Raw genomic sequence first — 15,324 nt, 5'->3', positions numbered from 1 at the left:
AAGGTCAAAAGAGGTTGAAGGGCCAGGCAGCCAGTCTCCATCCTGAACAATTTCCTTGACAAGTGCATGATGGGCTGCAAGCGCATAAGATCCCGCATCATAGCAAATCCTACTACCAAACCTATTAAAAAGGACTCCCTCTGGGTGCCACTTGTCGAGCCAAAGTTTGGTAGATCTGCCATTGCCAATGAAGGTATTAATTAAAGGCAATGCCTTATCTCTATATTTCAAAACTTTCCTCCAAACCCAAGAGCAATTTTGCAACACCTTAACTGTCCAAAGCGATTCCTACTTGAGGTACCTCTGCTGGACCCAATGCACCCAAAGTCGGTTTTGCTTGGAGGCAATCCACCAGATTTGCTTCATAATACCAGCCACATTCATCTCCTTAACCCGCTTAAGCCCAAGACCTCCTTCAGTTTTAGGCTTGCAGACCGCATCCCAAGAAATAAAGTGCATTTTCCTTTCAAGCGAGGGGCCTGACCAAAGGAAATTAGAAAACATGGACTCAAGCTGTGAGATAAGGTTACCTGGCAGCCCAAAAATACCAGCCCAGTAAATGTAGCATCCTTGGAGCACAGAAGAGATAAGTTGGAGACGCCCAGCATAAGATAAAAACCTGGCTTTCCATCCTTCCAATTTCCTTCGAACCAAATCTAAAATAGGACTACAATCTTTCAAGGACAGCCTGCTCGAGACAAGAGGGACACCGAGGTACCTGATAGGGAGAGTGGTCTCAGAGAAACCCGTTAATTCCAAAAGTTCCATACTACTAGTTTGGGTTAGGCCCCCTACAATAATAGAGGACTTAGATCTATTGAGATGCAGCCCTGAAAGACCTGCAAACTTGTCAAGACCCCCCAAACTAGCCAAAACAGATTCGCGGTTGGCCTTCACAAAGATCATTAGGTCATCCGCAAATATAAGGTGAGAAAGATGTAGAGCTTTACATCTAGGCAGCAATTTGATTTGACCATCTACTTCCAGCCTTCGTATAATTCCTGAAAAAGCTTCCATGGCAATAGTGAACAAATAAGGAGAGAGCGGGTCACCTTGCCTGATACCTCTATCTCCCTTGAAGTAACCTGTGGGGCTGCCATTAATGAGAACGGAGAACATGGGTGTGGTAACTCAAGCCTTAACCCATCCAAGGAATTTCCCTGTGAAGCCCATTCTTTCCATCACTCCAAATAGAAAGTTCCTGCTCAAGGAGTCATAGGCTTTATGGAGATCAACCTTCAACACCACAGTGGGGTTGGCTGCTTTCTGCTCAATTCCTCTCACAATATCATGGCAAACAAGAATATTATCAACTATATATCTTCCTTTGATAAAAGCTGATTGATTGAAACTGATCACCTCGCCGATAACCTTCTAGAGTCTATTAGAGATGATCTTAGTAATGATCTTGTAAAGCAGATTGCAAAGGGCAATGGGTCTATAGCCCGCAAAGGAGGAAACATCTCCAGATTTAGGGATCAGAGAAATAAAGGTAGCATTAACAAAATAGGGCATAAAGGAGTTCTCAAAAAACCATTTAATAGCCTTGATAAGGTCCTCCTTAATAATCTCCCAGGTTGTTTTGTAAAATCTAGCCCCGAACCCATCAAGCCCTGGGGCCTTAGAATCTTTCATAGCAAAGACCACACCCTTGATCTCCTCTCGACTAATCTCCCTTTCCAATTCCAATATCTGAATTTCAGAAATAGCACCCGAAAGGTGGATAGAATTCGGGCAGGTTCCCTCATCAATTGAATCAGTCCCAAATAAATTACAATAAAACTTTACAGCCTCTTCTTTAATCCTTTTTGGTTCATCAACCACCACTCCATTTTGATCAACAATCTCCAAAATATGCTTTCTATTGAATCTTCTGCGCATGGACTTATGAAAAAAACTGTTATTTCCATCACCTAGTTGGAGCCACTTCACCCTAGATTTCTCCTTTAGGACCCTCTCCTCCATTTGCAGAGCACTCCAGAGCTTGCCTTTGGCCTCTCTCTCTAGGATAATTAGAGAATCATCCATTGGATTCAAAGATATATCAGCCTGAATTCTGGAAAGTTCCTCCTCAGCCACCTTGACAGAATGAAAAACATCCCCAAAATCCTCCTTATTCCACCTCTTCAGCTCAAGCTTAACATTCCTTAACTTTGCAGCGAAACAAAGAAGAGGATTGGACTGTGGCTTTATAGGGAAAGCCCAGCCTTTCTTAACCACTTCAAAGTAATCTCCATGAGTAGTCTAGGCATCGAAAAATTTGAAAGGCTTTGGACCTGAATTAAATTGTCCAACGCTTAAGGATAATCGGACTATGGTCGAGATACTAGGGCAAAGGAAATTACCTCGAAAAAACTTAGTTTATCCAGCCAATGGCTGTTAACTAAGACCCGATCAAGTTTACAACAAATTCTCACTGCTGCCTTTTTGGTTATTACTCCAAGTAAACATTTCTCCTTTCCACTTCAAATCAGCTAGGCCCGAATTGAAAATACAAGCGTTAAAGTCCTCTACAGCCCCATGAAGAATGGCCTCCCCTCCAAGCTTCTCATTCTGATGCCGAACAATATTAAAATCCCCCATTACAGCCCAGGGGTCGATCATACCAGCAGCAATTTCCTCTATGTCCTTCCACAACTCAAGCCTCCCCTCAAGAGTATTAAAAGCATAAATAGCGGTGCAGTGGCAGGCCAAAGAAGAACCAAGAATTCCAACTTTCAAATGAATAAATTGAGGTTTAGATTTAATGATCTCAACCTTTAAGCTCTCCTCATCCCAACCAATCCAGATTCTGGTATGGTGTTCTGGACTACAGTTATGAGTGAATTTCCATCCCCTTTTAAGGTTTTGAAAAGTAGTATTAACATTATTCTCCTTAACTTTTGTCACCAAAAGAATAGCCAACTTATACTCCTTGGCAGCAAGCATTCTTATAACACTTCTTTGTTTTTCAGGGGCATTCAGCCCTCTCACATTCCAGCATAGACTATTCATTAGGAACGATTAGAAGGAGGGGTTGGAGCCAGCTTCTTACCCCCCAAAGCCAATCCCAATCTCAGTCCCCTTCACAGCCAAACTAGCATTGGCAGTGATTTCAATACGCTGAGGCTTGAAAGAAGCCAAAAATCTTCTCCTTCCCTGCTCCCTTAATCCTCTCCCCTCTTTATCTGAATTTAAAACAATGGGGAAAGTGGGGTTGGACATACCTTCAAATGTGGGGTCTTTCAAAGATAAGCTAGCCGAATCCTTTCTTCCTTTGGTGGAGAGGCTGGCAGTTTTGGAAATCAAATCTGGCCGGGCAACTTCTTTAGCTCCTTCTTCAATGACGTCACCATCCAACGTGGCCCCCTCATCAAGAATCGTCAAAAGAGAATCCCTAATAGAGCTTCCCCAATCAGCATTGCTTACCAAAACTGAAGTGGAAGATTTATTACCTTCCATAAGTGCCCCACCCTCCTTCTCTCCACCCTCACCAATTCTTTCCTTCATGGTCAACGCATGGGCTTTAATAGGAGAAGACCCAGCTGTCACATTCATCCCATTTGAATTTTCCAAAATCTCCACACCATCCAAGCCAGCTATACCTTTTCTTCCAAGATTCTCCCCATCTTTGGTAATTAAAGAATCCCTTGGATTCTGCCCATCATCCAGCTCATCTCCTAATAAGATGTTGCAAGAATCAACATCCAACATTAGCTCCTTTAGATCATAGGCAACTTCCTTCATTAGATCTTCCAGCAAAGCAAATGCATTGACATGAACAACTTCCTTCCCCTTACCAGCTGCAATCTTGGTTGGAGAATTAGGAAGATTTCTAGAACCAGCAGATTTAGAAATCCCCACAGATTTCGTGATCCCAGCAGATTCCGTGATCCGAGCAAATCTTTCACCCAAGTTGGCACCTCCATTTGAATTTTGAATCTCAGCCCCATCACCACCGTGCATGGCCTGAGCACCACCACTACGTCCTGCTCCGGCCACCTGAGAATGACCAGCACCAGCTTTCACCCTCCACTCTTTTCGGCTGTTACCCTTCTGTGTAGCTTGATTAGCACCACATTGACTAGTGGCATGGCCAAAAATCATGCAACTATTGCAGCGGGGAGGGCACCATTCATACTTCACTTTTTGAAAGAACACGAACCCTTCATCATCATGGACAGCCACTTGCTCCGGGACATCATGGGTAGCCTCAATTTCCACACATAAGCGGGCATAGGAGAGCCTTTCCTTAGTCATTGTCATTTTGTCAGTGGCTATCGGTTTGCCGATAACACTAGCAATCGAGCTCAAAGCCTCCACATTCCAGAAGTGAAAAGGAAGGTTGGGGAAAGTAATCCAGATAGGAATGGATTTTAATTCAACCTTTTCAAGCTTCATTCCTGGTTTCCAAGGCCGGAGGATCAACGGTCTTCGCTGCACAGTCCATGGTCCTCCTTCTAGCACTTTAACTTTATCTTCCTCCAAATTGAAACGAAAAACAAAGAATCCGCTCTCTAAAAGATTAACATCCACATGCCCAGAAATACTCCATTGTTTCAGCAACACTTCCTTAACATAAGTAAAACTTGGCCTACGGCCAATGAAATGCCCAAGAAGAGTGTTCTTCCATTTAGATAATTCTGCCTTAAGCATGGCTAAAGAACATTGTGCAACACGCATACCATCAATACAAACAGGCACAATGAAACTTAACTCCAAACCTTCACTATTAAGAGAGCTTGAAGAAGATTGAAAGAATGAAGTCCATGACACCCCCTTCCGAACAGCTTCTCCATGCATAACCATTCCCGATCCTGCCACCAAAACACCACCACCACCCGAGGAGGATCCCCTACCTGCAGCAACTTCTCTCGGCCTTGATCCACCACCAAGATCACCCCCTGCCGACTTAGAACCGCCATCCACCGAACCCCTAGGTTCCCCCTCTCCCGGAATGGGTGGAGGAAGAAGACCATCAGCCAAAGCAAATGGCCCGCCGGCCATCACCAAGAGCAACCACCAAGAGCACCACACTCAAAATGTCCAGAGCTTCTCTCCAGATCAGGATTAGTCTTACTAAGTCAAACATGCCCTGCAATTTTCCACTGTTTCAATAACATATCTCTTGCAAAAGTCCCACCAAGCCTTATTTAAATAAAAAATATACATATGCCGAAATAGGTATCGATTCGAAGGTCACGACCCTCAACAACGCATCCACACGTCTAATATGAGATAAGGACACTAATTTGAAAATACCAAACCCTAAAAAATATAGAAATTCCCCCAAATTACCCCAAACGACCCACCCGGTCTGGTTTATATCGAAAATGAACATATGTCGAAATAGGATTTGATTTGAAGGTCACGAGCCTCAACATCGCATCCACATGTCTAATAAGAGTCAAGGACACTTTTTAGAAAATCCCACACCCAAAAAAATACAAAAATGCCCCCAATTAACCCAAAATCACCCACCCGGTCTGGTTTAAACCAAAAATGAACATATGTCGAAATAGGTATCGATTCAATGGTCACGACCCTTAACATCGTATCCACATGTCTAATAAGAGATAAGGACACTTTCTTGAAAATCCCAAGCCCAAAGAAGTACAAAAATGCCCCCAAATAACCCCAAATGACCCACCTAGTCCGATTTAAACAGAAAATGATCATATGCCGAAATAGGTATAGATTCGAAGGTCACGACCCTCAAAATCGCATCCACACGTCTAATAAGAGATAAGGATACTTTTTGAAAAATATAAAACTCAAAAAAGTATATAAATGCCCCCAAATAACCCCAAACGACCCACCCGGTCTAGTTTAAACCGAAAATGAACATATACCGAAATAGGTACCGATTCGAAGGTCACGACCATCAACATCCCATCCACACGTCTAATAAGAGACAAGGACACTTTTTAGAAAACATAAACCCATAAAAAAGTACAGAAATACCCCCAAATAACCCCAAATGACCCACCCGATCTAGTTAAAACCGAAAATGAACATGTCAAAATAGGTATCGATTCAAAGGTTACAACCCTCAACATCTCATCCACACGTCTAATAAGAGAAAAGGGCACTTTTTGGAAAATTGAAAACCCAAAAAAGTAAAGAAATGCCCCCAAATAACCCCAAATGACCCACCCGGTCTGGTTTAAACCGAAAATGAACATATGTCAAAATTGGTATCGATTCGAAGGTCACGACCCTCAACATCACATCCACACGTCTAATAAGAGATAAGGACACTTTTTAGAAAATCCCAAACCCAAAAAAGTACAGAAATGCCCCCAAATAACCCCAAATGACCCACTCGGTCTGGTTTAAATCGAAAGCAAACATATGTCAAAATATGTATCGATTCGAAGGTCCATACCCTCAACATCGCATCCACATGTTTAATAAGAGATAAGGACACTTTTTAGAAAATCCTAAGCCCTAAAAAGTATAGAAATGCCCCAAAATAACCCCAAACGACCCACTCGATCTGGTTTAAATCGAAAATAAACATATGTCGATATAGGTATCGATTCGAAGGTCACTGCCCTCAACATCGCATCCACACGTATAATAAGAGATAAGGACACTTTTTAAAAAAATCCCAAACCCAAAAAAGTACAGAAATGCCCCCAAATACCCCAAATGACCAACCTGGTCTGCTTTAAACCAAAAATCAACATATGTCAAAATAGGTATTGATTCGAAGCTCACGACCCTCAACATAACATCCACACGTCTAATAAGAGATAAGGATACTTTTTAAAAATCCCAAACCAAAAAAAGTACAAAAATGCCCCCAAATAACCCACAACGACCCACCCGATCTGGTTTAAACTGAAAATGAACATATGCCAAAATAGGAATCGATCGAAGGTCAAGACCCTCAACATCGCATCCACACATCTAATATGAGATAAGGACACTTTTTAAAAAATCCCAAGCCCAAAGAAGTACTGAAATGCCCCCAAATAACCCCAAACGACCCACCCTGTCAGATTTAAACCGAAAATGATCATATGCCGAAATAGGTATAGATTCAAAGGTCATGACCCTTAAAATAACATCCACACGTCTAATAAGAGATAAGGACACTTTTTAAAAAATGCAATACTGTAAAAAGTACAGAAACACCCCCAAATAACCCCAAACGGCCCACCCGGTCTGGTTTAAATAAAAAATGAGCATATGTCAAAATAGGTATCGATTCGAAGGTCACGACCCTCAACATCGCATCCACATGTCTAATAAGAGATAAGGACACATTTTTGAGAATCCCAAACCCAAAAAAGTATGGAAATACCCCCCAAATAACCCCAAATGACTTACGCGGTCTGGTTTAAATTGAAAATGAACATATGTCAAAATAGATATCGATTCGAAGGTCACAACCCTCAACATTGCATCCACATGTCTAATTAGAGATAAGGACACTTTTTAGAATATCACAAACCCAAAAAAGTACAGAACTACCCCCAAATAACCCCAAACGACCCACCCGATCTGGTTTAAACCGAAAATGAACATATGTCGAAATAGATATCGATTCGTTTGTCACAACGATCGACATCGCATCCACACGTCTAATAAGAGGTTAGGACACTTTTTAGAAAATACCAAGCCCAAAGAAGTACAGAAATGCCCCCAAATAACCCTAAACTACCCACCGAGTCTGATTTAAATCGAAAATGAACATATGACAAAATAGGTATCGATTCGAAGGTCACGACCCTCAAAATTGCATCCACACGTCTAATAAGCGATACACACACTTTTTAGAAAATACCAAACCCTAAAAAGTATAGAAATGCCCCCAAATAACTCCAAACGACCCACCCGATATGGTTTAAACCAAAAATGAACAAATGTCGAAATAGGAATCGATTCTAATGTCACGACCCTCAACATCTCATCCACACGTCTAATAAGAGATAAGGACACTTTTTGGAAAATCGAAAACCTAAAAACATATAGAAATGCCCCCGAATAACCTCAAACGACCCACCTGGTCTGGTTTAAATTGAAAATGAACATATGTCAAAATCAGAATTGATTCAAAGGTCACGACTCTCAACATCGCATCCACATGTCTTGTAAGAGACAAGGACACTTTTTGGAAAATCGCAAACTCAAAAAAGTACAAAAATGCCCCTAAATAACCCCAAACGACGCACCCGGCCTGGTTTAAACAAAAAATGAACATATGTCAAAATAGGAATCGATTCAAAGGTCACAACCCTCAACATAGCATCCACACATCTAATAGGTGATAAGGATACTTTTTAGAATATCCCAAGTCCAAAAAATTATAGAAATGCCCCTAAATAACCCCAAACAACCCACCCGATCTTGTTTAAACTGAAAGCGAACATACGTCGAAATAGGTATCGATTCGAAGGTCACGACCCCCAACATCGCATCCACACGTCTAATATGAGATATGGACATTTTTTAGAAAATCTCAAACCCAAAAAAATACGGAAATGCCCGCAAATCACCCAAAACGACCCACCCGGTCTGGTTTAAGCCAAAAATGAATATATTTCGAAATAGGTATCGATTCGATGGTCACGACACTCAACATCGCATCCACACGTCTAATAAGAGATAAGGATACTTTTTAGAAATTCCCAAGCCCGAAGAAGTACAAAAATGCCCCCAAATAACCCCAAATGACTCACCCAGTCTGATTTAAACCGAAAAGGCTCATATGCCAAAATAGGTTTAGATTCAAAGGTCACGACCCTCAAAATCGCATCCACACATCTAATATGACATAAGGACACTTTTTGAAAAATATAAACCCAAAAAAGTATAGAAATGCCCCCAAATAACCCCAAACGACCAACCCGATCAAGTTAAAACCGAAAATGAACATATGCCGAAATAGGTATCGATTCGAAGGTCACGACCCTCAACATCCCATCCACACGTCTAATAAGAGATAATGACACTTTTTACAAAACATCAACCCCAAAAAAGTACAGAAATGCCCCCAGTTAACCCCAAACGACCCACCTGGTCTGGTTAAAATCGAAAATGAACATATGTCGAAATAGGTATCGATTCGAAGGTTACAACCCTCAACATCTCGTCCGCACGTATAGTAAGAGAAAATGACACTTTTTGGAAAATTACAAACCCAAAAAAGTAAAGAAATGCCCCCAAATAACCCCAAACGACCCACCCAGTCTGGTTCAAACCGAAAATGAACATATGTCGAAATTGGTATCGATTCGAAGGTCACGACCCACAACACCGCATCCACACGTCTAATAAGAGATAAGGGCACTTTTTAGAAAATCCCAAACCCAAAAAGTACAGAAATGCCCCCAAATAATCCCAAACGACCCACCCGGTCTGGTTTAAATCGAAAGCGAACATATGTCAAAATAGGTATCGATTCGAAGGTCACGACCCTCAACAGTGCGTCCACATGTCTAATAAGAGATAAGGACACTTTTTAGCGAATCCCAAGCCCTAAAAAGTACAGAAATTCCCCCGAATAACCCCAAACGACCCACCCGGTCTGGTTTAAACAAAAAATTAACATATATCGAAATAGGTGTCGATTCAAAGGTCACGACTCTCAACATCGCATCCACACGTCTAATAAGGGATAAACACACTTTTTAGAAAATCCCAAACCCACAAAAGTACAGAAATGCCTCTAAATAACCCCAAACGACCCACCCGATTTGCTTTAGACCAAAAATGAACATATTTTTGAATAGGTATCGATTAGAAGCTCTCGACCCTCAACATCGCATCCACACGTCTAATAAGAGATAAGGACACCTTTTAAAAAATCCCAAACCCAAAAAAGTACAGAAATGCCCCAAATAACCCCAAATGACCCACCCGGTCTGGTTTAAACCGAAAATTAACATATGTCGAAATAGGAATCGATTCGAATGTCACGACCCTCAACATCTCATCTACACGTCTAATAAGAGATAAGGACACTTTTTGGAAAATCGGAAACCTAAAAACGTATAGAAATGCCCCCGAATAACCCCAAACGACCCACCCAGTCTGGTTCAAATCGAAAATGAACATATGTCAAAATCGGAATCGATTCGAAGGTCACGACCCTCAACATCGCATCCACACATCTTATAAGAGACAAGAAAACTTTTTGGAAAATGGCAAACTCAAAAAAGTACAGAAATGCCCCTAAATAACCCCAAACGACGCACCCGGTCTAGTTTAAACCGAAAATGAACATATGTCGAAATAGGAATCGGTTCAAAGGTCACGACCCTCAACATAGCATCCACACGTCTAATTAGTGATGAAGACATTTTTTAGAAAATCTCAAACCCAAAAAAAGTATAGAAATGCCCCCAAATAACCCCAAACGACTCACTTGGTCTGGTTTAAATCGAAAGCGAACATATGTCGAAATAGGTATCGATTCGAAGGTCACGACTCTCAACATCGCATCTACACATCTAATAAGAGATAAGGACACTTTTTAGAATAACCCAAGTCCAAAACATTATAGAAAATGCCCCTAAATAACCCCAAACAACCCACCCGGTCTGGTTTAAACTGAAAGTGAACATACTTCAAAATAGGTATCGATTCGAAGGTCATGACCCCCAACATCGCATCCACACGTCTAATAAGAGATAAGGACACTTTTTAGAAAATCTCAAACCCAAAAAAGTACAGAAATGCCCCCAAATCACCCAAAACGACCCACCCGTTCTGGTCTAAGCCAAAAATAAATATATGTCGAAATAGGTATCGATTCGATGGTCACGACACTCAACATCGCATCCACACGTCTAATAAGAGATAAGGACACTTTTTAGAAATTCCCAAGCCTGAAGAAGTACAGAAATGCCCCCAAATAACCCCAAACGACCCACCCAGTCTGATTTAAACCGAAAAGGCTCATATGCCAAAATAGGTATAGATTCGAAGGTCACGACCCTGCAAATCCCATCCACACGTCTAATATGACATAAGGACACTTTTGGAAAATATAAACCCAAAAAAGTATAGAAATGCCCCCAAATAACCCCAAACGACTAACCCGGTCAAGTTCAAATCGAAAATGAACATATGCCGAAATAGGTATCGATTCGAAGGTCACGACCCTCAACATCCCATCCACACGTATAATAAGAGATAATGACACTTTTTGTAAACATCAACCCCAAAAAAGTATAGAAATGCCCCCAAATAACCCCAAACGACCCACCCGATCTGGTTAAAATAAAAAATGAGCGTATGTCAAAATAGGTATCGATTCGAAGGTTACGACCCTCAACATCTCGTCCACACGTCTAGTAACAGAAAAGGACACTTTTTTGGAAAATTACAAACCCAAAAAAGTAAAGAAATGCCCCCAAATAACCCCAAACGACCACCCAGTCTGGTTTAAATCGAAACTCAACATATGTCGAAATTGGTATCGATTCGAAGGTCACGACCCTCAACACCGCATCCACACGTCTAATAAGAGATAAGGACACTTATTAGAAAATCCCAAACCCAAAAAGTACAGAAATGCCCCCAAATAACCCCAAACGACCCACCCGGTCTGGTTTAAATCGAAAGCAAACATATGTCAAAATCGGTATCGATTGAAAGGTCATGACCCTCAACAGCGCATCCACATGTCTAATAAGAGATAAGGACACTTTTTAGCAAATCCCAAGCCCTAAAAAGTACAGAAATGCCCCCAAATAACCCCAAACGACCCACCCGGTTTGGTTTAAACAAAAAATGAACATATATCAAAATATGTCTTGATTCGAAGGTCACGATCCTGAACATCGCATCCACACATCTAATAAGGGATAAGGACACTTTTTAGAAAATCCCAAACCCAAAAAAGTACAGAAATGCCCCCAAATAACCCCAAACGACCCACCCGATTTGCTTTAGACCAAAAATGAACATATGTTTGAATAGGTATCGATTCGAAGCTGACGACCCTCAACATCGCATCCACACGTCTAATAAGAGATAAGGACACCTTTTAGAAAATCCCAAACCCAAAAAAGTACAGAAATGCCCCCAAATAACCCACAACGACCCACCCGGGCTTGTTTAAACGAAAAATGAACATAAGTCGAAATGGGAATCGATTCGAAGATCAAGACCCTCAACATCGCATCTACACGTCCAATAAGAGATAAGGACACTTTTTAGAAAATACCAAACCCTAAAAAGCACAAAAATGCCCCTAAATAACCCCAAATGACCCACCTGATCTGGTTTAAATAAAAAATGAACATATGTCAAAATAGGTATCGATTCGAAGGTCACGACCCTCAACATCGCATCCACTCGTCTAATAAGAGATAAGGACACATTTTAGAGAATCACAACCCCAAGAAAGTACTGAAATGCCCCCAAGTATCCCCAAACGACCCACCTGGTCTGGTTTAAATAAAAAATGAACGTATGTCGAAATAGGTATCGATTCGAAGGTCATGACCCTCAACATCTCATCCACACGTCTAATAAGAGATAAGGACACTTTTTGAAAAATCACAAACCCAAAAAATATAGAAATGCCCCCAAATAAACCCAAACGACCCACCCGATCTGGTTTAAACCAAAAATGAACAAATGTCGAAATAGGTATCGATTCGAAGGTCCCGACCCTCAACATCGCATTCGCACATCTGATAAGAGATAAGGACACTTTTTAGAAAATACCAAACCCAAAAAAGTACAGAAATGCCCTTAAATAACCCCAAACTATCCACCCGGTCAGGTTGAAACAAAAAATGAATATATGTCAAAATGGGTATCGATTTAAATGATTAGAGAAAGCTTCCAATTTCAAACACTTTTTTAGTCCTAAAAATGAAGGGGGGCTAGGTATACGTAGAATTGCAGATATGAATACTGCGGGTATCTTAAAGCAGGTTTGGTAGATTGCTTCTAAAAAGGACAGCCTTTGGGTTTGGTGGGTCTATTCCCGCTACTTAAAAAATGATTCCATTTGGACTGTGAAAATCCCCCAAAACTGTTCTTGGGTCTGGCGCAAAATTCTCAAGTATAGGGACTTGGTTGAACCCCACACTCAACATACTATCGGGTTTGGCCACTCTATAAGGCTTTGGCTCGATAAATGGCATCCTTAAGGGGTTTTATTAAAAAAATTTGGGGACCGTATCAAATATGATGCGGGTTCTCACTGCATGGCCATGGTTTCAGACATTATTAGATAGGGTGCCTGGCGCCCGACCTCTCATGGTTCCTTTGACTTGATTAGTGTTTGGGGGGATTTGCAGCACGTTCCACTCTTGTATGGCATAGAGGACCTTATTGTTAGGAAAAAAACTCCTAATGGCTTGTTCACCACTAAGTCCGCTTGGGACACTGTTAGAAGAGCTGCTCCAAAGGTGGGCTAGTATAAATATACTTGGTTTGCTGGGAATTTCCCTAGGCATTCTTGCACTGCTTGGAGATGCCTTATGGGTGCTCTCCCCACAAAAGATCAGCTTATTAAGAGGAATAAGGAGGTTGGCCAGAATTGCATTTTTTGTTGGGCTGGAACTGAAAGCCACGAACACCTCTTCTTTAATTGCCCCTTTTCCAGCAGCATTTGGGGGAGAATTAGTTCACTTTGTTCACAAGGGGGTGCGGGACCTAACACTCTCCAAAATGCGGTTGATTGGCTAAAAAATGTTGTCTGTATTGATGATAGGATGGACATTATTTCCAAGCTGGTTTTTTGTGCTACTGTGCACTATATTTGGTGGGAAAGGAACCAAAGGCTGTTTTCCAACAAGGTCAAGTCTTATGATCAGATTATTGAGGCTATTAGGCTAGATGTAGCTATCAAGTGTGCTGCCTTTCCAATTTCGGTTGTTCACAACTCTAGAAATCAGTTTTTGACGGATAATTGGGGGATTAGGGTGGATTGGAAGGTTATCACACAAAAAACCTGCGCATGGTTCAGCCCTCCCTCTCACGTGATAGCCCTTCATTGTGATGGGTCTTTGACGGCTGACAGAACCTCTTATGGTGGGGTTATTCGAGATGACACAGGGACTGCTATCTTAGCTTATATGGGCAAAGGAGAGGATAATTTGATCGTTGGCATGGAACTACTTGCTATCTTTAGAAGGGTTACTTTATGCATTGGAAATGGTCTCCACCGAGTTTCTATTAGATCTGATTCCAAACTTGCAGTGGACATCTTAAATGGGTCGGTGAAGTGTCCTTGGAACATGCAAGTCTTAAAGGCCTATATCATATCCCTTTTTGGACAGCTACAACGTTTAGAGATTCACCATGTTTGGAGGGAGCTCAACCAACCGGCTGACTTTGTTGTTGCCATTGACATAGGGGATGAGGAGTCTTTTTTCTTCCCCCCAGATTTCCCCCCAAGGTTGGTGGAGTTGATCAAGGATGACTCAAATCGTAAAACCTACTTTAGGACCCCTTCACATTGAGTAGCTGGCCCTATTGTTTGGGTTGTATTACCTTAGGCTTGTCCTTGGGTTGCCTCTAGAGTTTTCCTTCTCCCCTTAGGCCTGTCTAAGGGGAGGGGGTAAAGGGCTGCCATTCTCGGTATTTTTTTCTTCTTCTATTTTTAATACAATCATACTTACCTATAAAAAAAAAGGTATCGATTCAAAGGTCACGACCCTCAACATCGCATCCACACGTCTAATAAGAGATAAGGACACTTTTTAGAAAATACCAAACCCTAAAAAGTACAAAAATGCCCCCAAATAACCCCAAACGACCCACCCGGTCTGGTTTAAACTAAAAATGAACATATGTCGACATAGGTATTGATTCGAAGGTCCCGACCCTCAACATCGCATCTGCACATCTAATAAGAGATAAGGACACTTTTTAGAAAATACCAAACCCAAAAAAGTACAAAAATGCCCCCAAATAACCCCAAACGACCCACCCGGTCTGGTTTAAATCGAAAATGAACATATATCGAAATAGGTATCGATTCGATGATCACGACCCTCAACATCGCATCCACACATCTAATAAGAGATAAGGACACTTTTTAGAAAATCCCAAGCCCAAAGAAGTACAAAAATGCCCCCAAATAACCCCAAACGACCCACCCAGTTTGATTTAAATCGAAAATGAACATATACTGAAATTGGTATAGATTCGAAGGTCACGACCCTCAAAATCGCATCCACACGTCTAATAAGAGATAAGGACACTTTTTGAAAAATATAAAACCCAAAAAAGTATGGACATGCCCCAAAATAACCCCAAACGACCCACCCGATCTTGTTTAAATCGAAAATGAACATTTGTTGAAATAGGAATCAATTCGAAGGTCACGACCCTTAACATCGCATCCACACGTCTAATAAGAGATTG

At 41.4% G+C, this 15,324-nt stretch overlaps 1 protein-coding gene across 1 annotated transcript; it reads left to right on the top strand.

The window, feature by feature from the left end:
* The first annotated feature begins 13,667 nt into the window (after positions 1-13,667).
* LOC122647590 lies at positions 13,668-14,417 on the top strand. The gene has a single exon (XM_043840950.1). The coding sequence runs from the start codon at positions 13,668-13,670 to the stop codon at positions 14,415-14,417; it is 750 nt and encodes a 249-aa protein (XP_043696885.1).
* Positions 14,418-15,324: the final 907 nt, after the last annotated feature.

Source organism: Telopea speciosissima, unplaced genomic scaffold (assembly GCF_018873765.1).
Source record: "Telopea speciosissima isolate NSW1024214 ecotype Mountain lineage unplaced genomic scaffold, Tspe_v1 Tspe_v1.0082, whole genome shotgun sequence".
NCBI classification, from domain to species: domain Eukaryota; kingdom Viridiplantae; phylum Streptophyta; class Magnoliopsida; order Proteales; family Proteaceae; genus Telopea; species Telopea speciosissima.
This window is presented reverse-complemented; position numbering and strand designations above follow the sequence as displayed.